Genomic DNA, 23,366 nt, shown 5'->3' on the forward strand with positions numbered 1-23,366 from the left:
CTGTCCACACGGACAGTCTGCTTCCACACCACTCTGGAAGGAGTTTGTTGTTCTGAGTTGGGTCTTCTCTATTTGACCCCCTCATCCCTGCCTCCAAAAGGCATTTCAAGGCTCAGCTTCTTGCCACTTGTCAAAATGCCCTCTGTGCCCTTCTGGGGAAAGACCACACCAGGGGAAGAGGGAGACCATGGTGTTAGCCAGACGCACACAGGAAGTGCCCCATCTCAGTGGCGTGGGGGAAGCCAGTGAAGACAGGGAGAGCTTCAGCCCACCACCCAGGACGAAGGGCCTGCCCGGCCAGCACCTCTGGCTTCTGCACAAGGGGCCCATTAAACGGCCATGTTAATTCCTGTTCCCAGGGCCCTGTTCACTTCCCTTTAAAAAAAAAAAAAAAAAAAAAAAGCGTGTGCTTTATAAGTTCTTCCAAAATAAGTGGTTTCGTCAAGGCACAACAAGCACCCAAAAAACAGAGGACAGTAGGTTCAAGCAGCTCCCACAGAAGGTCAATTTCCCCTGAGAATGTAGTTGCTCTTGAAGCAAGGCCCAGTCCGAGACAGGTTGGCAGTGCTGTCCACGAGGCCCAGGAGGCTGGAAGAACCCGAGCCAGCCTCTTGCATGCAGGGAACACAAAAAGCTGTTCACGTTGATCAAGCCTGTGTGCTGGCCCTGTCTTCGACATCATTTTCCACACCCCGTACCTTTCCGGCGGCTTGTCCACTATGGCAGCAGGCAGAGAGAGGGGGGAAGGCGGTGGCTTGGGTGAAGGAGGTGTGACAGCTGGGCTGCAGCTCGGTGTGCTCGGGGATTGGGTGTTAAGCCACTGGACCATGGGCGATCGCATCTGGTAGGGGCTGCGGGTGGAAGTTTGAAGGACAGGATTAATAGTCTAAAGGCCACAGAACACCAAGTACATGATACCCCATTCCTAAATGGCTAAGACGATAGCTTATCTCCCCCGATGACTAGAACAGGACAGAGTTCTCACTGGTCTGTAGCCCCAAGAACCACAATCCAAAGGAGAGCGGCCTTGTCCAGGTTTGTGGAGAAGATCAAGTCTTGTCCAACGTGGCACCGTATCAGTTCACTAATTAGGACATTAGAATCCAATTGCCATGACAAGTTACTTGGACTTCTGAGGCGCTCATGTTCTCTGCTTACAAGGAAAGTGTCAGAATCTATAGTCAAACTCATGACCTATTGCTCCAAAAACTCAACACATGGCCTTTCACATGTTTAAAGCCCTTTCATCTGGTCATATACGCAGGGCAACTCAGAAAAAAACACAGCTAAGAATCAAGATTCCTCTAGAGCAGACCAAAGACAGCATTTAAGAGAGAAACATGTGAACAGCAAAAATCTTTGGGGACCTTAACGTTCCCCAATATTTGCAAATTAAAAAAAAAAGCTAATGTAAAAAGGTCAGTGAACAGACTCATGGAGGAGCCTCCAAACATGAAAAAGAATGCAATAAATAGGTGTTGATCTGAATTAAATTATTCTTGAATTATCTCCAAACCTGGAGGCTTGTGACTATGTATACAAAGCTTATTTAAAAGCACGGTGATGAAAGGTGCTCGTTTTAATTAGGTTTTCAACACGCGTGCATTCAATGGCTGCTACACCCAGATGCTCTTCACCTCAAATTCACCCTCTTCAGCTAAAACCAGTTGCCAGGAGCGGCTTCCTTATCCTTCCGCACTCCTATTACCTTTGCTTCTTTCCTCTGTAGCAGAACATCAAATTCTGTCCATTTTTACTTCCAGTAGCTCCCATGCTGTTCCCTTCTCTATCTTCTCATCACATTGCTTCATGCCTGTCTCAGCACTGTGGTCTCCCGGCTCAGTCCCCAGTCCAATTCCTCCAACTTGAGTGGCTCAATCAGCCGCCCGCAGCCACCTGAGACCCAGTCTGCCCCATCTGCCTCCCCAAGAACGAGTGCGCTCCCCAACCTGCCCTCTGCCTGCTTCCCTGATGGTCCCGCACTCTGCCTCAGGTCTCTCCTCACCTCTCAGGCTCCCCGACCCCTCTGCCAGCCCCAATCTGTCCCTTCCTCGGCTCAGCTCCAGGCCTGCCTCTCTGAATGCTTCTCCTTTGGTCTAAGTCATAGATCTCTGAAGGCCCAGCCCAGTAAGAAACAGGAGGGCAGGCTGGCAGGAGTTGTTCTATAATGGTTTCAGAGATTCCTCTTGCCTTTGGGGTAAAATCAGGTCTTTAACTCCTTCTGTAGACCTCACAAAGCCAGGCAGAGTGCCAGGCACGTGAAGTCTTCCACGAACATCCGAACAACCACTCTACCACTAAAACTGGGTTTTACAAATCAAGTACAAGAAATATCGCATTACTGACTTGACAGATATTTAGTACACCAGAAGGTCTCCTATCCTTTGATCGGAAAAGGGGAGAGGGGCTCACATTTTAAAAAACACTATTTTTTGAACAATTTATTTACAATCCCCCAAGCCAGCCAATTCATGTGGAAGTCATAAAACCTATTTCATACCAAGCAAAGAAACCTATAAATCTCAAATGATCTGTATGGCCAGCAGCAAAAGTCACTCAATGGCTTATCAGAACATGAACCTTAAGTGGTGTCTCACTAATCAGGAAGGGAGAGGAAGGGGTGAGTGAAGCTCTGACAGAGAATTTAAGACTGCACTTAGCCAAACAATTGCCATTTCGTCTCCCAGCAATTACTCAAGGTGCTTGGAGGGTGGTGGCCGCAGCAGATAAGATGTTTGACCACACCCCCGTCAACTCTTTCAGGTCATAAATAGCCTCGTGATTAAATGATGGCCATCCATCTGCAGAGAGGGAGGACAGCTAGAGGATGAAGATAAAGTAGCAATGGTGCCTATATTTATAAGGCTCTTTAAAAATAAAGATCATAAATTTTATAGCTATTATCTACTTAATCCTCACATCTTCTTTTTAAAGTGGCTTGCTTTTTTTGTAAAGGAAAAACACTCCTTTTGGAAAGTGAAAGAATTGTTGGCATAGCAGGTGCTATAGGTCTAACCCTATCCCTTAGCTCGGCCTTGTCCATCCTGTCCCAAAACAGGGCCTCAGGCTCAGCAATCCTTGTTCAGGGTCAAGTTCTCAACACCAGCCGTTTTCGCTTCTTTGTTTTCTCTGACCTTTTTGATGTCCTTCAATATATAGATGTGCCATGTGACCCAGTACTCACCAGTTTCCCCACATAACTATCCAGACTTCCCACTGAGACTTAAGTTTGTGTGTTCAATCACCTGGGTCTCCCCCACAGTATCCCAGAAGCCTGAGCCGGTTACTTCTCTGTATTTCAGAATCCCACATGGGCACAAACTTGGTGAGGTTGGATATTCAAAAGAGGGAGCAAAACCGAAGTCTGGAAGCAGCCTCTGTGGGGAGGAGGCATCAGAAGTCATGTGGCGAATTGGAAGACCTATGAAAGAGGAGACCTACGTGGCAAAACAAAATCTGAAAAACAGAACAGCTGCTGGGTTGGATACAAAAAACTTTTCACAGGCTTCTCCACTGGGAAGGGGCGAGGAGGAGGCAAGAAGTGGGTAAGTAAATAGAAAGTCCTAAAGTGAGTTCTCACCTCGGCCAACGGAGGTCCGATAACAACATGTTTCATGGGTGTCTCCCACAAGAAACTGCCTGGATTTTTTTTTTTTTTTTGAAGGTCAGAAATTGTAAGCATAAGCTTCTTTACATAAACCACCTCCTTCTTTACAGAATTTGGTGGGGTTGTTGGTTTGTTTTGGGTGGTTTTTTGCAATGAAGATCAGAAATTTTTTTTAACTACAGTTGACCCCTGAACAATGCGAGGATTAGGGGCACTGACCCCCACACAAACATCCACATTTAACTTCTGACTCCCCCAAAAACTTAACCCTCGCTAATTGCCTTCTGTTGACCTTTGGAAGCCTTACCGATAGCTGTCAATTCACCTATATTTTGTATGTTACATTTGCATCAGATACTGTATCCTTACATAAAGTAAGCTACAGAAAAGATGTTTTTAAAAAAATCATTATGAAGAGAAAAGACACTTACGCTACTGTACTGTACTGAAAACTCCACCTCAAAGTGGACCTGTGCAGTTCAAACCTGAGTGTTTGAGGGTCAACTCTATTTAATGCTTCAAATATACTACTTATATTTTCCCCAAAAGCAGCAGAGGAAATTATTATTGCTTTTACTCTCTTTCTTGTCTCTGATTAAAAACACTGGGCATTTTGGAAATGGCAGCCCCCAGCAAAGGTCCCACAGTTTTTCTCAGCCTGAGCCCTAGGACAGATTTAAGCCCTATGGCATCCAAGTACATAAAATTCACATCTCTCCCATATATCTAGACTGGTTCTAGCTACCCATGTGGTGGGAGACAATTCTTGATGGGCTTCTCATGTTCTGCACATCCACTGAGCAGAGGCATTGGTGGCCTTTGTCCTAAACTATCTTTCCAAGGATGTCTGCATAGCAAACAGCCTGGGGAGATAGAGACTGGGTCTCCCCCTGGAGAAAAAAGCAGGCTTTACCGTCCTTCATAAAAGATCTGGTTTTCCTAAGCTCTGGATTCCTCTCTACAACACTTTGCGTGCAGGTATCAGCCAGCCCAGCGGGCATTACCCTGTGGGAACTAGGAGTCAGGGAACGGATACTTTGACTGCTACAGCTCCTGCTATGATTAGTCGTCTTTTGACCAGGAGTCCCGCGTCTTCTACCAGTATCCGTGACACCACAAGAGGCAAATCTGGTGGCTTGTAAGCAGAATAAGATTTCAGACTTCAAAGTTCTTGACATAACATCTTTGGGAGAATTGAGAAAATACTCGGGCCTTTTTTTTTTTTTTTTGCTGTGGTTCAGAGGAGAATCCTGGTTTAAAAAAAAAAGGGGGGGGGCTTTGGGTTAAAAAACCAAAAATGATGGGTAATCTAAGAATAAAAAGTTAATGACCTGCTAAAACATAATGAACTATTTTCAGTGTCCTTCCCTACCACTTCCCAAATTTAAGCATCAAAAAACATTTACACCCTTCTTCCTGCTGCCCCTTTACGAATTTTTGATGAGCAGGACTGGCAGGGTCACAAACCACCAATTTTATTTAATGATGAGCTGCAACCAGTTACAACAAAGTGCCTAAGTGCCACATAGTTCCTGAAAGCCAGCTTGCGGTTTGCAAAAATGGAGGCAGAAGTCGACTCTTCCTGAAAGGCTCAGAAACCACATTTACCAAAACAGAAATAAATTAAAGGGAAGTACTAATATCTGTTTGTTTGCTATCTTCCCAGTTTCACACACTGACCTGAAAGAACCTGCTTCTGAATGGGACCCCTCTCCATTTTTAGTGCAGAGGAGCCAGTATCACCACCTTCCTTTGAGGAGAAATGTTTCCTTCTCAAAGAAAAGGCATAAATGGCAACAAGAGGTTTTCACTAAAAACACATCAAGATTTCATACTGCTAAATCAGGAACTCACTCTTGAAAATACTTACACTGAAAGCCTATCTGGCTATTCCTAAGGCGAGAGAGAAGTCTCCCGTGCTCCAGTGGGGTGGGTGGAGGGTTGGGAACCCATAAGTGGGGAGTCGACTGTGCATTTTTGAAAGTGCCGAGAGACTTCTATAAAAAAAATAATAATAAAAAATGCACGCTCTTGCTTTGGAGTCTGTATTTCAGGGAAAGAACCTGTAGCTTTCGTGGTGAGCAGGAATAAACCCTCAGACACATAAAATTATGACAGTAGCTGTGTATGTATATACTTTACAGTTTATATTTATAAAATGTAACATATCAGCAATATATGCTGCTTCCGATTCAAACTGTGACCCAATCTTTTCCAATACCAGGCTCTACGCTCCTTGCATATAAAAACTTTTTGGCAGCAGAAGAGCACGAGCATTTCAGCAATGGGGGAGGGGAGTGAGGGCCTTGACTTAAAATTCGACAACAGCTGCACCAGTCGCTAGAGAACTTCTGCATCTAGTGGACATTTCTTGCATAACATCGACGGGTCAGGCTTTGGGCAGTGCTGGCAACACAAGTGCCCGATTCTGGGCTCTTTGAGCAATGAGCATAATTTAAAATATCCAAAGGACACAGAAAAGGGAGAACACGTATCAAGGAAAGAAATGATTGCTTATATGAAGTGATTAAATCCCCCCCCCAAGATATTTGACTCTGATTATATGATGTCAGAATCACATCAGAAGTTTGCGTTGGAATGAAAGATTTTAAACCTCATTTGCAAGGTCTCTGAGCAGAAGCTAACACGTTAGTGAAATGATCTTTCATTCCAGCCTGGGAAACGTACAGCATAAGTCTAGAACAGCTGTCCTGGGCAAAAGTGTTTGAAAATGTTAATAAAGACAGAAGGAAATATTGTAGATCTCTATATTATGGGAAATCTCTGTTCAAATAAATGCCACAGTTATTCCTTAAATGCCAGAGAGGGAGAATTCCACCGCCAGCACACTGTCGCTTCCAAATGAGCATACTGAGGGGGACAGCAGTGGCACTAAGCAAACGCCTGTGACAAGAGAGTCGCCATCATCCAGGGTTGGGCGAGGAGGCCTTCAATGCCCACTAGGAGACTTGGACATGGACCCTGTTCACTCATCATTTACGGTCCGAGAACTACCTGTCAGGCCCCATGCTAGGCCCTGGAGACACCCAGGGGACTAGGACATCTGCTGTCCATGAGTGCCCAGTCAAGTGAGCAGAGAATGACAGGCTGATAATCATAACACAGTATGATGACTGCCATGTAGAGAGTTGCCCAGGGTCCTTTGGGAGAATGATCACATGGGCCCTGAGAAGGCTTTCTGGACGAGGCGGTGAATGCCCTGAGCTGGTGCTGCCCGTGTCAGTAGCGTCGTTGCCCCTCCACACCCTGGCCCCTGCGAGGTGCGGCCGCCCACCCCAGCACTGTGCTAGACAGAGCCCGCACACGCCGACGCGCTTAGCGCCAGCCATGCTACCATTTCACAACCTGCGAGAAGAGCAGCTCAGGGCTGGAAGGGATTCAGTCAAGGTCATGCGGGTGCTAAAGCCCGTTCTGCCCAGCCTGCAGGGAGCTCACAGCCTCACGTCCTCCTGGGGGGCTGGCAGAGAAGACAAGCAGAAGAATGGAGAGGGACAGGAGTCAGACCCACTCAGGGGGCAGGACCATGAGGTAAAGGCAAAGGGAGGGCTACTGAAGGACAGTAATCCCACAGATTACAAGTGCAGGAAGCACCACCGCTCCGAAGAGCGACCCGACCTGGCTTCCCAAACCAGCTCTGGCTGGTCTCCCCATGTTTTTGTTTTTGTTTTTGTTTTTGTTTTTGTTTTTGTTTTTCTAAGCACAGAGGACACTTCTCACTAGCTAGAGGCTGTGGCAAGGAGCAAGAGAATGACCTCAGCGTGTCCGCTGGAGGCTGGAGCCCCGTGGCATTGTTAGCCTTGGCTGAGGGTCACCAACAACGGAAACCTGGGTAAGTATAAACTCTCTAGTCTCAGTTTCCTTAATGAAAATGAAAGGAATCATTAACAGGCAACGTGGCTGTCTGGCTTCAGTGGAATGCTAGGTGTGACTCCGCAGTGACGGGCGCTCGCTGAACACGCGATAAATGAAGCCCCTGGTACTCTGGAGTCAGAGGTCACCTCTGCTTTCCAGGGTTATGTCACCATGAACAAATCATTTTCTTTACCCAAAGAAAACATATACACTATATCAAGGAGAAAAAACTGGAGATACTAAGTGGATGTCACGATCTAAAAAAGAAAAAAAAGTCGCTAAATGCCGTGAATGCCATATGGTATCCTGGAATGGATACTGGAAGAAAAGGGCAGGAGTGGATGAACTAGTGAAATCCCACTCAAGTCTCTGGTTAACAGTACTGTACCAACGTGAATTTCTAATTTTAATAAAACTACCGTGATTCTGGGTAAGATACTAACAGCGGGGAAGCTGGATGAGTTTAGAAGAACCCTTTGTAGTGTCTTCATAGCTTTTCTGTAAATCTACAACTATTTCAAATAAAAATTTTATTTTAAACAATAGGTTTAAAAAAAAAAAACAGCTCCATATAAACTTTATTCACTAGAAAACTGAAGACCTTTTGAAATTAGGATCACACCACTAAAGACACCCAAAAGCTACAATGGTTCAATGACAAGAAAAGATTCATAAGGATTATGTTTAAAAAATCACCTACACAGCCCATCTTAAGGCAATTAACCCCTCACTTGTTGAAACTGGGGTTTTAAAAACGGTGTTTTTTCCGAAAAGATTTGTTTTATTTATAGATGAGACTGAGGTCAGCAAACTTGGTCTGGAAAGGGCCAGACAGTAAACACTTCAGTGTTTGCCTGCCATACAGCTGATCTCCCAGCTCCTCCCCTCCGCCATCACCGCTGTGCCAGAGCAGTCACAGACACGACGTCTGTGATGGGGTGGCTGTGTGCCAATAAAACTTTATGTATAAAAATAGGCAGAAGTGGGCCACAGAGTGCTGACACTAGCACTAGATGGACCAGACGAGAATCCATTTTGGAGTGGAGAGCTGGGGGAGACGACAATGATGGCAAACTCCCCTGGGCCTGAGAGGCCCCTGCCCCCCATCTGCACTGGCTTTGTGGCATGGGGCCCCCACTGTGTGCCAGAAGCCCATCTGCAAATGCCCAGGGTTCACCTGGGCTGCTCATGAGCGGAAGGGCTCACCAGCAGCTCATGAGCACCTCCCACACATGGGGGGGGACAACAATACAAAGGCCAGCACATGAAAGCAATAACGTGATCGCCCTTGCGTAAAAAGCCTTTTGCAGGAGGGGTGTGAGCCAGGAGAGGAGAAAGAGCCCCACAGCTAAGACAAAGCCTTTCATGTTGGACCCGGCCATCATGAATACACAGTCCTCGTCTCCCGCCGCAAGACACTGAGAATCCTGGGGGGTTCCCTCCTTAAGGAGAAAGGATGCCACCACCTAGTCATCCTACAGATTATGAAGTTCACTCCACAGGTGATCATTTTCTTGGGTTTTGCTATAAAAGAATTGTCTTAGAATTACATCTCTGACCCATCTTTCACCCGAAGAGTGTTCCCTGAATCCCATTTTCTTCCTTCCAGATGATCATTGGAGTCAGGTAAGAGGGTTGAACTTGAGCTTGCTAGCTGAACAGAAAAGGAACTGAAGCTTCATTTCAGAAAATGATGGGGCATTAGAGGTCTCAGCATTGAGGTCTTGCGGGATAACTGACAGAATGTTTCTACCAGCTCAATTCTTATGTGGAAAACAGCTGCCACCCGGTGTGAGGCCTGAACATATAACACAGGGCCTACCAAGTGCAGCTCAAAAGAGATACAGCATTACTCTGCTGAGAAAAATCCTGTTACTTACCAAGCTGGCTTTATGAGTCACCCGTTCTAACAGGTGAGCTATGCATATTGCTCAGAGGGGCCTGGTCCCAGTGGGTACCGCATGCCTTGGTCGTGCAATATCCAAAGGCCCTATTCTCAGAGGGTTCTACAAAGGAGGTTCCTACACAGAGAGGCAAGGAGAGGAACGCCAAGCTGAATTCTCCTGGACCAGTCTCTAAGGCTTCCCCAGGACCAGAGAGGTTATTTCCCTGAGCTATAGAGTAAGGAGATTATGGAACTGATGAACCAGGAAGTCAGGTCAACTTAATGAATATCAAATTAGGTTCTCAGAGGGAAGCAATTCAGACAGGTGGCCACCTGGAGCTCCCAGGGGAGCAGTGACTGGGTTTCATTAGATGTGATACCTTGAAACATTACAATCCAGAGGGGCAGATGTTGTGATTCCCCTTTTGCAGGCAATCTTACTAAGCCCTGGTTTGTTTAAATAATTTACATAAGGCCTCCAAGGTTTTCAGAAGCAGAAGGTGGATGTAAAGCCAAGCCTATTTGACTCCACAATCAATGCTTTACCGGTATGAATGATCTTCCACTTTACAAAGAACGCAAGAGGTCCTTGCCTTCCATTTTGATATTAAGACACCACAAACCAATCCATGCACAGCAAATGATAAATTATAACAACAAAAACCAATGAAACATAATAATAACGAGAAGACATAATTGGTTCTTTGAGTTGAGTGGGAGAAAAGCGACGACAAAATTCTGACGTATGTCTTAATTTTAGAAAGTCAACTTTTCATTACGGGGCTTTAAAGTTACGTGAACAATCAACGTTCTGAACTGAAAATAAAACCTTTGAATTTTAGAACCTGTAGTTACAGCACAAAGGAAGACGTGAATCAGGCCATGTGCGAATCAAGTACACAATACGAATACCAAAAATGCCCTAGGAAGACACATGGGAAGTGTATGGAAGGCTGTGAGGACGGTAGGCAGCCAGTACAGTATAATTTCCGTAGAGTTGGACAGAAAATTCAAGGAAATAGGCAGGACAAAAACTGTACCCAAAACAAAGGAATGTGAGTAGACACTTATGGTCAATGGCCAAGTATGCGGGCCCTGTGATTAGCTTCAAGCCCTCTACTGAAGCTAAAGAGAGATGACCAGATATCACATTACTCATAAAAAAATTATGAATGCTGCTCTACGGCAAATTTTCAAATTTCTAAGCCTCTCAGCTCTGTTGTTGGGAAGGGAAGCCCTCCTCCCCAAAATATCAGCCAAAGGTGTTGAATGATTAATGTGCAGCAACCAGATTCAAGTGTTTATCGCCTACAGATAATTATAAATGAAAGCCATAGGACCTAATGTAGGGGCAGCGCTCCCTCTTCAAAACAAGGGCAATGAGGGGCAGGCAGTCACTGTGATCTCACTGGGTTTCAGATTTGAGGGAAACCTGCATTTCAAACAATGCTCTCATATGCACCTCGAAAATTTCAATCCTTGCAATACAGTTAAGTCCAAGGACACCATGATCACTGGGCAGACAGATCAGGAACAAACTCCACCTCTGTCCCTTATGAGTCTTGAGGCTTGGGGCAATTTCCTACCCTCTGTGTGCTTTGGTTTCCCGATCTTTAAAAATGAAGCTATATCTACCCCCAGTGGGTTCATGTAAGGACTAAGATGAAATATCATTTATAAAGTGGCTAAAACAAAGTCTGGTGGCCCCGATAATTCATGCCCCATTGCTCTCCTGAGAAATGCAAGAGGATAAGCATCTAATCAAGGTTTCTTCTCAGACTCTAGCCACCAGCCACTGATGAAGCAAAGGCTTCTACTGCCCGTAAGTCCCCAATGCCCCCCAAAAAGTCCAGAAAGGATCCATCCTCTGAGCATAATTTAAAAGGCTGCCTGGGCTCATAGCCAAGATACATGCCCCGCTTGCTCACTGGCCTTTTTCTTCCTCCACTTGAGCTATCTTAGACTTCCGTCTTTCTGAAGCCACCTGGGCACTTCACTGCGCACTTAGGTATGGGGGCCGGGGGCTGGGACTGGCTTCCAACACACTTTTCACAGTAGCTGACACCAGAAAAGACATCCTTCCATATGAAGGTACTAGCTCAACTAGAGACCTCAATCCATGTAACCCACCGTAGTCTGTAACCAAAGCCAGCCTACAGGGAAGCAGACGAAAGTGCTACACTTGTTAGGATACAATCTCCCCACTAGCCACTAAACATGCTGAAAATTCACTGTTCTCCTGATCTCTTGTTAAATTTACGTAGCTTTCCTCCCCTTGCTACAAAAGCATTATGTGTTCATTTGAGTCAAGTTAGCAAAAGACAGAAGAGAAGAGAAGAGAAGAGAAGAGAAGAGAAGAGAAGAGAAGAGAAGAGAAGAGAAGAGCAAGGAAGAAAAAAGAAAGAAAGGAAGCAAAAAAGAAAAGCATATGTGGGGGCAGAGAACTTTTAAGAGATAAATTCCCTATTTTCTCTTTAAATAATAATCATAACAAGAGGGGGGGAAATATAACATGCCAATTTCTAGGGTGAACTGGCTGCCCCTGGCCAAGAAGTGTTGAGAGCAGTAAAATCAAGAGGAAGCCTCCCTGATGGGGTGGAGAAGACGCAGAAAGGAAATGAGATGAAGGGAGGCGGTGAAGACAAAGCTTCCCTATGACTGCTATCTTCTAATTTCTAGGTGTGTGCCAAATTTCGCAGAAATTTGTTAAAAACTGTTTAAGATGATTCATTTTCTGAACTTCAGACAAATCACTCATGGCTTGTTGTGGTATACTAAGTCACAAATCAAACTTAAAGGGCTCCCAGCAAAATGTGTTCATCAACTTTTCCTAAAAAGCAATCATGGAACCAACAGTCAAGTAATTTAAAATGCCAAATAGTTGTCTATGGGCAACCTCGAACTGTTTGCACAATTTAAAGGAAGCAAGTTATTTCATTGACAAGCATACAACTGGTTCCCAGTGAGCGCACACAGTGTCTACGGGTGGCATGCCACACAAGGCTGTAAATGAGAGTGGGAGTCTGCTGTCTAATGATGGCAAGCAGCTAGCATCCCATCTGGGTAGGCATGAATCTCTTGAACAAAAGATTGGGCAGCTCTGGGCAGCAACTGGGAAAGATGGGTCAGGACTTGCTGAATATTCAGGACAAACTAAGCCAAGCTTTTCATTAGATGGGACAAAAGGGTCTACTGTCCTGGCCCACCAGAGCACAGGGTGAGTCGTACCTTGGGATACCAACATTCCCAACTACACAGAGATATTCCATGGTGCTGCCATCTTGGAGGGGGGGATGTGCTGGCAGGAAAGGGGGTGGCCCTTTTCATTTGAAATCTATAGGGGAAGCAGATAGCAATGGTGGGTATTTCTTAAAAGAGATTTTCTTTTGTGGCAGGGAAACTAAAAGGATTACTTGTCAAGAACGTGCTCCATCATTTACAATTGAAGAAAATCTGTTTAGAGAAAACTACTTTATTGAAAAAAAAAATGACTTCGGAACATCTGAAATACCTTGACCTATGATGTAATGTCCTCCGAGGAGACTGAGCTAGCAATTCTTCACTGGCAATGAAGTCACCCGTCACCTTACTGAGTGTACAGGTAAGTAAATAGCTCCGGATTGATTGACTGCAATGAATAATACCCACAAGTCATAAACATCAGCAGAATCCCAAGAAATCCAATTCTGCCATATTGTTTTCTACCTGTCAGAGGCTACAGCTGTATTTACACACTGCCTCCATCTGAATCTCAGCTGCTGGAGGTTTTCTTCTGCAAATTTGCTTTCCAGTGGCTAGGGCCATGACATTTCTGTATGGCAGAGCTACTGGGGTCCTATGTGATCCACATACATTTGTCCATGTTTCAGGACGTGAGATGAGGCAAGTTTAAGTTTTGGAATGAAGAATCACTACACTGGATTGAAACCAGGCAGCCCAGGCACTGCCTCCTTTTTTAAAGCCCTAGGTAGAGTTTTAATGACCCCACAGCAATTCTGGTTTCATTAAAAGGAATTTTAATCAGTATTTACACAGAGCCTACTATATTCAATACTGTACAGCTTGTGTGCAGAGATCATGGATTAAAAAAAAAAGAAAAGAAACAAGAACACCACACAATGAAAACCACATTTACAAATGCTAAGGAAACAAAGAAAAATGCTATAAAGAGAATATGGTGAGATTAATTCTGTGACATTCCTGGAGGAAGACTCATTAATCTTTATAAGGAAGAAGGAAGATGGACCAGAAACAAAGCACAGTTGCTTAACAGACATTCAAGGATCTATAGAAAGAAATGAGATTTCCAAGAGGAAGGCATTTTTATAAATACATAATATTTTATTTCCCATTTTAAGAACTACGTCATGATCACTAAAAAGTTCAAAGAGTGATAAAACCCAATTTCTATCATCAATAACTTTATAATCTATCTTGGAGTGAGGGAAAGACAGTGGTATGGACAGAATGTTTGTGTCCCTCCAAAATTTATATGTTGAAACCCTACCCCCTCCCATGTGATGCTATTAGAAAGTAGGGTCTTTGGAAAGTAATTAGGATTCAATGATGTCATGAGAGTAGAATCCTCACGAATGGAATTAGGTGTCCAAGAGTCACAAAGCCAGCACTCTGCAAATCAGAAGCAGGCTCTCACCAGAACCCGGCATGAGGACACCCTGATCTTGGAAATCTAACCTCCAGAACTGTGGGAAATAAATTTCTGTCATTTATATGCCACTCAAAGTATTTTTGTTATCACAGCCTGAGTGGACTAAAATACACAGGTAGACAGACAGGCAGAAAGAAACTTAGATATGAATATACAGATACACATACACCGCTTAAATATCAACTAACGCTTAAAGGTAATATTAACTGATACTTGTACCCATGTCCAGCATTGAGTATAGACAGAAAGATATTGAGAATCTTCCTGTAGACTAGACCAAGCTTCCTGGAAGTGGAAACTAAATTAGACCCTAAAGATAGGTCAGATTGCCTTGAGCAAAGAAAGGGTGAAATAGTTCAGGCAGAGCGAATCAAAGTATGGGGAAGCCACCCAGGGGGACTTCAAGACAGCAAACACACCATCCCAGAAGAGTTTTAAAAAAGAAAAAAAAGGCAAGAAGAGATATCACTCAACCTAACTACACTCCTCAGGGAAGCGATTTACAATCCACACATGCCTGGAACCAGGGGGATGACAGGGGCAGGTGTCTGTATCACCTGGCATTCTGTTAGAAATGCACACTTGGAGGCCACCCCTCGAGCCTCAGGCCACTCCAGGGTGGGGCCCAGCAGTGCAGGCTTCGCAAGCCCTCCCCGTGATCTTGGCGAGTGCTCAAGCTTGAGACACACTCCTCACTTCATGATGACAGACTGAAATATGCTTACAAGTAAACCCTTCAAAAGATACAAAAGAAACACTCTACATAATTAAGAGAAATACACATGCATTTTATTCATTGCACAGGAAAAAAACCCACAAATTCCTGAAGTAGGAGAAAGTCTACATTATAAGACAAATCTCCTTTCCAGACTTGCTTCAACTACTTGTTTTCTCCTCTCCCTTTTTGGCCTCTCAGTGTTGGAGTGCGTTCCATGACATTTTAAAATTTGTATGAATAGGAAGCTGGGGAATTCACTCCTCGTTTGATTTACGACCAAAAATATCAAGCCCTTCATGTTTCAGGCATGAACGTGCTACGAATTGAGCATTGGCGCTATCATGGCTCATAATGTCACTTTCCTACAGAACCACTCTGAAAGAGGTAGGACTAACTAAACTGCTCTCCACTATGATACACGTTTACTGAAAGGACTAATTAGAAGTAATTAGAATCTGGTTTTTGCTTAAATGTACACACACGTGCCCACACGCACCCATGCAAATTCTACCCCCAGAGTGCCCAGGATTAGAGTCCAGGTTCCTATGTAATTACTGTCACTGGTGCTTGGAGTACTAAAGTGAAAAGAGAATTTTTAATCTGGAAAAAGAGTAATAAAAATGACAAGCATGTTTAAGTGATATACAATTTAAGTCCACAATACACAGTCTCCGGCATATAAATATACATATATTACGATCTTGGGGAAAAGATTTCATCTGGTGAATGTTTCCATATTTTGAGTTTCACCTGAAGTTTCAGTTAGATTTTCAGTCTTTAGGTCACCCCCAAATTTTAGCATACCAAAATTCTCCTAGTCTCTTTTAAAACTTAATTAAGTTCATAATGATTTCATGTGAATCCAGCAGTAACTATAAAAAGCCAAGTAATGTGAGGGACACTTTCCAATTCCATTTAAAGTCCCAAGAATGCCCAGCTAGGGTCAGATGACATCATTATCTATGACTTATTTTAGGCAAGTTAGATTTTTTTAAAAAAATTTTTTAACTTTGAAGACAAGACACCCAAATACTCTCAGGCTGAATTATAAATGTATTTTTGGATGTAATTTGATTGACTAATCAAGTAATGGCATGTAATTATTAGTAGGGTTCTTTTTTTTTCTTGCTCTCCGAGCATTTGTTTGAAATTTGATGCCCTTTTGATGTCCCAAACCACCACCAATCAGCATTTATTCCACAGCTTGGTCAGCGCAGAAAGACAAACCATGTAGTCAGACCAGGTCCATATTGTTTGTATTAGTATTATTTGTCCTGATATACCTGAGCTGAGCTGCACATGCCTGTCACTAAACCAAACTGAGAAGCTAAAATCAGATATTTCATCCATCAATTGTCAAGTATGCAGGGTGTTATGGAGAAGATAGAGAACACTAGCATAAAGCTCTTGAAAATTCAAACAACTAAAATACCATTCTACAGAGAGTTTCAAGAGTCTGTGGATCACAGTGCACGCATTCTTCTACACCTAGAAGTTTGCATTACCGCTGAGAAAACATCCTGAGTATCGGAGTAGGACAGTAACAGATTTCCTTCATGCAACCAAAACTGCCACAAATTAAACTCAAAACAGATTTGAAATAGCACCCATCCACATTTCCACACTAGGAACACAGAGACGCTTTCAAGGAAGGCCTTTCTTATGGACCATCCTCCCTTAAGCAGTCCCACTGATTAGAGAACAGAGGTCCTTAGACATAACACTTCAGTACCCACTTGCCATGTGAACTTCAAAATGAAGGACATGGCCCTCCTTTCCTCAGCACCAAACAAAAGCACAGCTACTTACACAGGAGATGCCCAGTCCCCAAAGCTGCCCCCATCTGCGAGCAGGTGGTTTTTGTCTGGTCCAGGAGGCCCGTGGATGGCTGCAGTCGTGGGGGATGGAGAGGAAAGTGAATCTAGATTACTGGTAGGGGTGTCCTCCTTAGAAAGGTTAGCACTGTCACCTAGGGAGGGAAAAAATAGCATGAACTTCCAAACACATACTCAAAAGCGAAAAAAAAAAAAAAAACACAACTTCACTAATAATTATACGGCATCATTTGATTACTCAAATCAAATTAAATCCAAAATTACACTTATAATTCACCCTGAGATTATTTGGGTGTCCTCTCTTTAAAGCTTTTGTTTTTGTTTTGAACCAAAGATGCTTAAACTAAATCACAGACAATACACGGCAAGGAGTGTTTTCTCCACAAGAAAACATAATAATCAAAATCAGACCCAATGGAAGATGAGAGCCTTAATGGAGGCACGATGACTTCCTCATCTCTAAGGAGCACAGTTATAAATCAGTGAAAACTCCAAGAACAATTCAGAGCAGTACCCGAGCCCCAATGTGGCCAACCTCTCCCTTTCTAGTCACCTGATGCTTCTTTAAGACATTGCCAGTCACCACTTAGTGTGTAATAAATTCAACAAGTCTAAAGGGATCTTGTCTTCTGAGCTGGTGTCTTGGATTACAACTTAATAGTCCAATTTATTAAAATCCCAGACATAGAGAAACTTCCATTTCCCTGTGAACATCAGGGAGGATATTATAGAAGAATCAGGCCCCTGCAGTGACTGCAGGGAGGACTTTAAACCAAAACTAAGAAGCATTTTCTAAATGGGTTACATGATTTATTCATTCACAGAGGGCCATTTTATGGGATACGTTTAGTATCATTTGTACATATTATGGGCTGGGATGAAAAAACGGAGAAGATGGAAAAGAGAGCTCACGAGAGCAGCTGTTTTCCTCAACTGGTCTCCTTATCTTCCTGGTACTCCCACCTATCATAATGTCCCGGAATAGCACCCACCAGAGCTGGGACCCTTCGGCCACATTCACAGTCCCCATTAAAATATGAACTGCTCAGGCACTTCTATACAGAGGCACTGATTTGGCCTTGATTTTATAGATGATGGGTCACAATAGATCAAGAAACTGCCACGGAAGAAGATACTGATTAAACCTTCATTTTTCCTTAGTCCCCTCATCCCAGGTCCTAGAAAGAGAGTATGTATGAATACCAGGAATAGCAAGGAACTTGCTCTCAGAAAACCATCTCAGATGGATTTCAGTTCTGCTAATAATGAAGCACAAGAGAAATTCTGGGCTCTGATTTAAGCTAGATCCCAAGATGCTAACCTTGAAAATTGATTGTATGAGATAACTCTTATTTAACTCTGACCCAGCTTACAACTCAGGCTAAGAGAGAGAATCTTAGAAATGGAGATCTAGAAAAGTTGAATTCAGGAAAGTAGGAGTTACAGATGGTGGTGATGGCTGGAAAAAGGAATTCTTTATGGGGGTAGTTAAAAGGAACTACCAGGATGATCGTGGGCAGAAGATTCTGGTAAAGGAGAGTTTTCTGAGCTTTTTCTTTCCTTAAGTGTGTTGTCGTAAGGGAAGGTGAGAGAGAAGTTGGAACGAGAGATGAATGCAACCTCTGAGACCTGATCTCAGTGTCCCCGTAAAGCCTTGCTCAGTGTCCATTTGCAAAGGTGCAGTCTAATACTGTATGATTCCTCTCTCGGTGAAGTCACTTTTTCCACAGCCCTTCACCACTAAAGTGTTCAGCTATTTGGAGTAACTCAGCCCCAAATACATGGGCCAGCATTCAGGCAAATAAACCGTAACCCACTGATATGTCACTATGATTTCCCTTTGATTGATTTTCATTCTGGGCTACAATCCACTTTGAAACTAAGGCTATTTCTCCTCCTGTGTCTGGATAGTTCAAATCCATCCAGTTCTATTCTGTGAATATGCCCAAGAACAAGGGGCTGGGGCTCCAGCTTCCCCGGAACTCCTGCACATGTACCTTTATGAAAGCTGCCAAAGTGGGGCTTGGCTAGAAGTAGCAAAGTACGATCAGCTCTGAAGCAGAAAAGGATAAGCTCAACAGTGAGTCAGACGCAGGCAGCTTCCTGGCTTCGGGAGGCTGGATCCCGGCCCTCTGCTCTCTGGGCCTCATGCCCTGTCTCTAGGGCAGGGCATGACACAGCAAAAACAGCAAATGAGAGTCTGGGACTAGTTATGCCCTGACTCATTCCTACAAGGAGAAGCCTTTCAATGAGAAGCAACTTTGGGGAAGTGGAAAGCAAGGGTCTAATGTTACTTCCAAAAGATGCCTGAAATGTTTTTACAAGCAGATACACTAGCTCATCCACAAAGCCTCAAATCCTTTTCCCCAGCAGACTGACACAGCACAAACAGCCATTCAACATATTAAATCACATTCTATTGCGAGAATTTCTCTCTCCTATCCTGCCAAACAGTAGCGATCGGAACCCTCGAGTGAAAAGAATATTGGTAGAAGGGAACATGTTTACACAAACTGATCAAGTGAAGAGATACCTCACCCTACTTTCTGTGCACACAGATTTCCTTTCTCCTTCACGGTTCCAGAATGAGCTTATCTACTTGAGAATCACTGAATTCGAGGAAATGAGCATAGAATTTCTCAGGCACATAAACATTAAATACTTAAAACCATTTCTGAGACTTTAGTTCCCCCAAATCAAACTAGGACTTTTTAACTAGTATGAACATAATAAAACTTTTTCCAAAAAACCTCTATGTCCAAATGATTTCTGGACTAAAGATTTTAAAGCCTATGAAACTCATTTGTACTTGAGAATTAAAGTCAGATACTCTCATCGTTTCTCACCTTCCATTTCTTTTGAGTGTCACACAGCCTCTTCCCATAGGTGCTACCCTTTAACAGGCACCTACAGACAGACAAATCACCTGTGAGTAACAAGGCTGTTCCGGTAAGTGAGCAGAAATGGTGCTGAAGGACTTTCATTATGAACAGACTCCCAGAGAAGAAACTCACTAGAAATAGAACTACCACCACCTAGAAGAGAAAATGATTTCTTCACAGCACCCAGGTTAATTCCCACCTTCTCCACAAAGCACTTGCCAGCTGCCTGTTCTGCCTCTTCTCTCTTTTCTCACAATGAGCAGCAAGCAAGCTTGCATTCGCTATCATCTAATGGTTTCATGACCCGGTTTTAATTCCCCATTTCCATTACACATTTTTTGAGGGTTGAGACCAGGCCTCAGTCTCGGTAATCCTTAGAGAACATAATGCAGGGCCAGGCAAACCAGGAATCTTCAGGAAATACTGTGGACTCACTGCCACATGAAATATTATGAGTATGGAAAGCCAGTGCCTCTAAGAACTAAGGAGGAGAAAAAAAAATCTATAAGCCTCAAAGTATTGTTAGAAAATATGCACACAGCTTTAGATTATCATCCTCTCACCTTTCAAAACAAATATCTTTCCCCTTCTTTACTCAACAAACAAGCCTTTACTGAGCCTCAACTTACGTAAGAGGCACATCACGGCTGCTCAGTTATAAAGGTGAGGAATCAGTCCCTAACCCGAAGGTGGTCACATTACAGTGCCGAGGACAGTAAGCTAAAGACAAACACAGCAGAAGGTAGTGTCAGCCATACTACGATTGAATCAAGCAGCTTTGTGATCCAGAGAAAGAAGTTTCCAAACCTGCCAGTGGTGGAGGGAGAAAGACGTGGGAGTCAGGCACAGGAAAAGGAAGAAATTACTGCCAGACTTGCAAGGAAAGAACCCCTGATAGAGCAAATATCATGGCTGAAAGCAAAGAAACAAGAGAGAAAATGTGGCAGTTTCTAGAGCCATGGAGAGTTGGATTTGGCTGGAGAATAAGGGCAAAGGTAGAAAGTAAGAGGATGAAGTGGGGTGATATATAAAACATTAAGGTACCTGACTTTGTTCCATAGATTGGGAAGTTATTGCAGGGGTGAAGAGAGAATGGATTCAAGATATGTTCAGTAGTACAGTCACTAGAACTCTGTGAATAAAGGTGAAGGGTGAGAGAGAACCCTAAGATAACCCTTAGGCTTAGGCAAGGAGGCGAATGGTAATTGTTGATTGAAATAGGGAATAAAAAGCAAAGAACAAATTGGGTGTGGGAGATAAGACCAGTTGTAGATTTCTTGGGCTACAGGTGTCAATAAAAAAATTCAGGTGAAAATACCCAGATGAGAGCTGGTTCTACAACCCCTGAGCGCTTCAGGAAAGAGCTCAGGGACAGCTGTTTTGAGTTGAGTGTCATTCAGTAGAACTGAAGTCATGGCACTGGACGGAGGACACAAAGGAAATGACGTGGAAATGTAAGAGAACCTTGGAGAAGCCTCAGAAGCAAGGAGCCGGCTTCTCCCTAAAACAAGATTATTGGTAGTGGTGATGGTGGTGTTTCATAACAACTGGGCAAAAATCATGCAAGAGGACATGCCTTTCATGATGGCTACCACATTTCACTATTTAGTTTGATTTTTTTGACCCTGAGGACATGAACAGTGTTTTATTTTCATGATAGACTTAAACTTCAAAGACTGACAGAAAATCAGAGCAAGAAGAGGAAATAAGAACTTGATAGTTCTACCATATCTAACAATGCAGAGGACGTTCATCTCTTCAATTTTAATAGATGGATAGACTTTCACACTAGTAGTTGACCTTTCTTGTTCTGATGATGACAAACAATTCTCCCTACTCATCTCCGATCATTCCATGTAAGAAGTGCTTCTGCATTGTTGGAGGGAACAAGGCTTTGAGGTTTCCCTTCCATTTCATTCATTTCCTTCTTGTCTTCCTCTCAAATATACTTCCTCACTGTTAAGAAGTCAGAGATAGTTCCCTTTGAATCTCTTACCTGCTGTTTTCCATGTTAGCCTAAAATGTGTGCATCCATCAAGGAACCACAGAAGTTTTAGGTTATTCCTCAGAAATGAATTATCTCCACAGCAACAAGAATATTCTATATTTTTCTTTCTTAAAAACATCCTGGTTTATATATTAGCAGAAGGAAGGAAGAAAAGGAAAGGGGGACAGAAAAAAGGAAACAAAAAAGCATAGAAAGAAAAGATCCAGGGGCGCCTGAGTGGCTCAGTTGGTTAAGTGGCTGCCTTCGGCTCAGGTAATGATCCCAGGGTCCTGGGATCGAGTCCCACGTCAGGCTCCCTGCTCAGCAGGTAGTCTGCTTCTCTTTCCCTCTGCTCCCCTGCCCCCAGTTCATGTTCTCTCTCTCTCTCTCCCTCTCAAATAAATAAAATAGGAAGGAAGGAAGGAAAGGAGGGAGGGAGGGAGGAAGGAAAGGTCCAGTATACTAAATGAACTTCATTCTAGTAAGACTGACAGTTGTGCATCTGGGTTCACTGGAAGGCAACCGCAGACCACTCCTGCAGTTCCACTGACACACATATGCCTCCTGTCAGGCTGGGAAAATCCTAGATACTTCTAAATATCAAACAGTTCATCACTAGGCTCAAAGAAGCATTTACTGAGAACAAAGTAACTACACTGACAACACCACAGTAACACTTCTACAATAAACGCTGGTCAGGAAATTTCCACTCTAGAGGGCAATGAAATTTTAAGTGGAAACCCACCCTACCCTCCCACATATGCTGCCACCACCACGAACAACGAAATGATAATATTTTAAAAATAAATAAAAAGATATAACTGCACTCCAGATTTTGTTAAACCTATCTGTGAAACAGGGAACACAGTGTCAGAGGCCAGAGGGAGCATAAACCAAAGGACTACAGGCTCCAGGACCCATGGAAACCAACAGAACCAGACAGACATTTAAATCCTGTGGTGTCCCAAGTACAACACACATGTAATCCATCAGGCATGAGGCAGGGGGCTAGAACCAGGCTCTCCATATGGATCTGGGGGCTGGGAGAGGCTCTCCACACTAAATAGAAGCCCAAAATCTATGACTGAGTTTTCCACTTGCCTGGGAAACTAGATTTGACATGCCTACCCCTCCCACCTCCAGGATGTGATTTATGAGCAGGAACAATAAGACCTGGTTCTGAACCAAACACTTAGGTTGAGGCAAGAGCCAGAGAGGGAGTAGAAAAAAGAAGGAGAAGGAGGTTCCAACTCATCATAACCATGAGAACACACACAAAATCCTCCTTTATGACAGAATTATACAATTTCTAGAACACAAAACTAAGATAGCAAACTCAACAAATATAAAAATTCAGATATTTAGAGCTTTGTAATATAGAATGAAAGTGAAATTGCCAACATCAAGGTCCCAAAAGAAGAAATAAATTGAGAGGAAGGGATACTTAAAGAAACAACAACTAATTCCTCAAAATTAAAGGAACTTCAGAGACTTCAATCCAAAGAACTCAGAGTGCCAAACAGGGGAATAGAGGAAATACTGCACAATGGAAAGACATTTCATGCTCATGGATTGGAAGATCATGTTAAAATGTCTATAGTTATCCAAACCAATCTACAGATTCAATGCAATCCCTATCAAAATACCAACACCATTTTTCACAGAACTAGAACAAATAATCCTAAAATTTGTATGGAACCACAAAAGACCCAGAATAGACAAAGGAATCTTGAAAAAGCAAAGCAAAGCTGGAGGCATCACAATTCCAGGCTCCAAGTTATATGACAAAGCTGTAATAATCAAAAAGTATGGCCCTGTCACAGAAATATGCACACAGATCAATGGAATAATATAGAAAGCCCAGAAATAAACCCACGATTATATGTCCAACTAATCTTTGACAAAGCAGG

General features: G+C 43.4%; 1 protein-coding gene across 3 annotated transcripts in view; it reads right to left on the reverse strand.

Annotated features, from left to right (window-relative positions):
- Positions 1-23,366, reverse strand: part of ARHGAP10 (Rho GTPase activating protein 10) — a 311,913-nt gene that overhangs the window by 10,844 nt on the left and 277,703 nt on the right. For all 3 annotated transcript variants that reach the window (XM_034661542.1, XM_034661541.1, XM_002916964.3), the window contains 2 exons: positions 16,562-16,721; positions 699-851 (listed from right to left, as the gene is read on the reverse strand). In XM_034661542.1, the coding sequence (XP_034517433.1) occupies positions 699-851; positions 16,562-16,721 (313 nt within the window). The remainder of the gene's footprint in view (positions 1-698; positions 852-16,561; positions 16,722-23,366) is intronic.

The sequence above is a fragment of the Ailuropoda melanoleuca genome, chromosome 5, assembly GCF_002007445.2.
Source record: "Ailuropoda melanoleuca isolate Jingjing chromosome 5, ASM200744v2, whole genome shotgun sequence".
Taxonomy (NCBI): domain Eukaryota; kingdom Metazoa; phylum Chordata; class Mammalia; order Carnivora; family Ursidae; genus Ailuropoda; species Ailuropoda melanoleuca.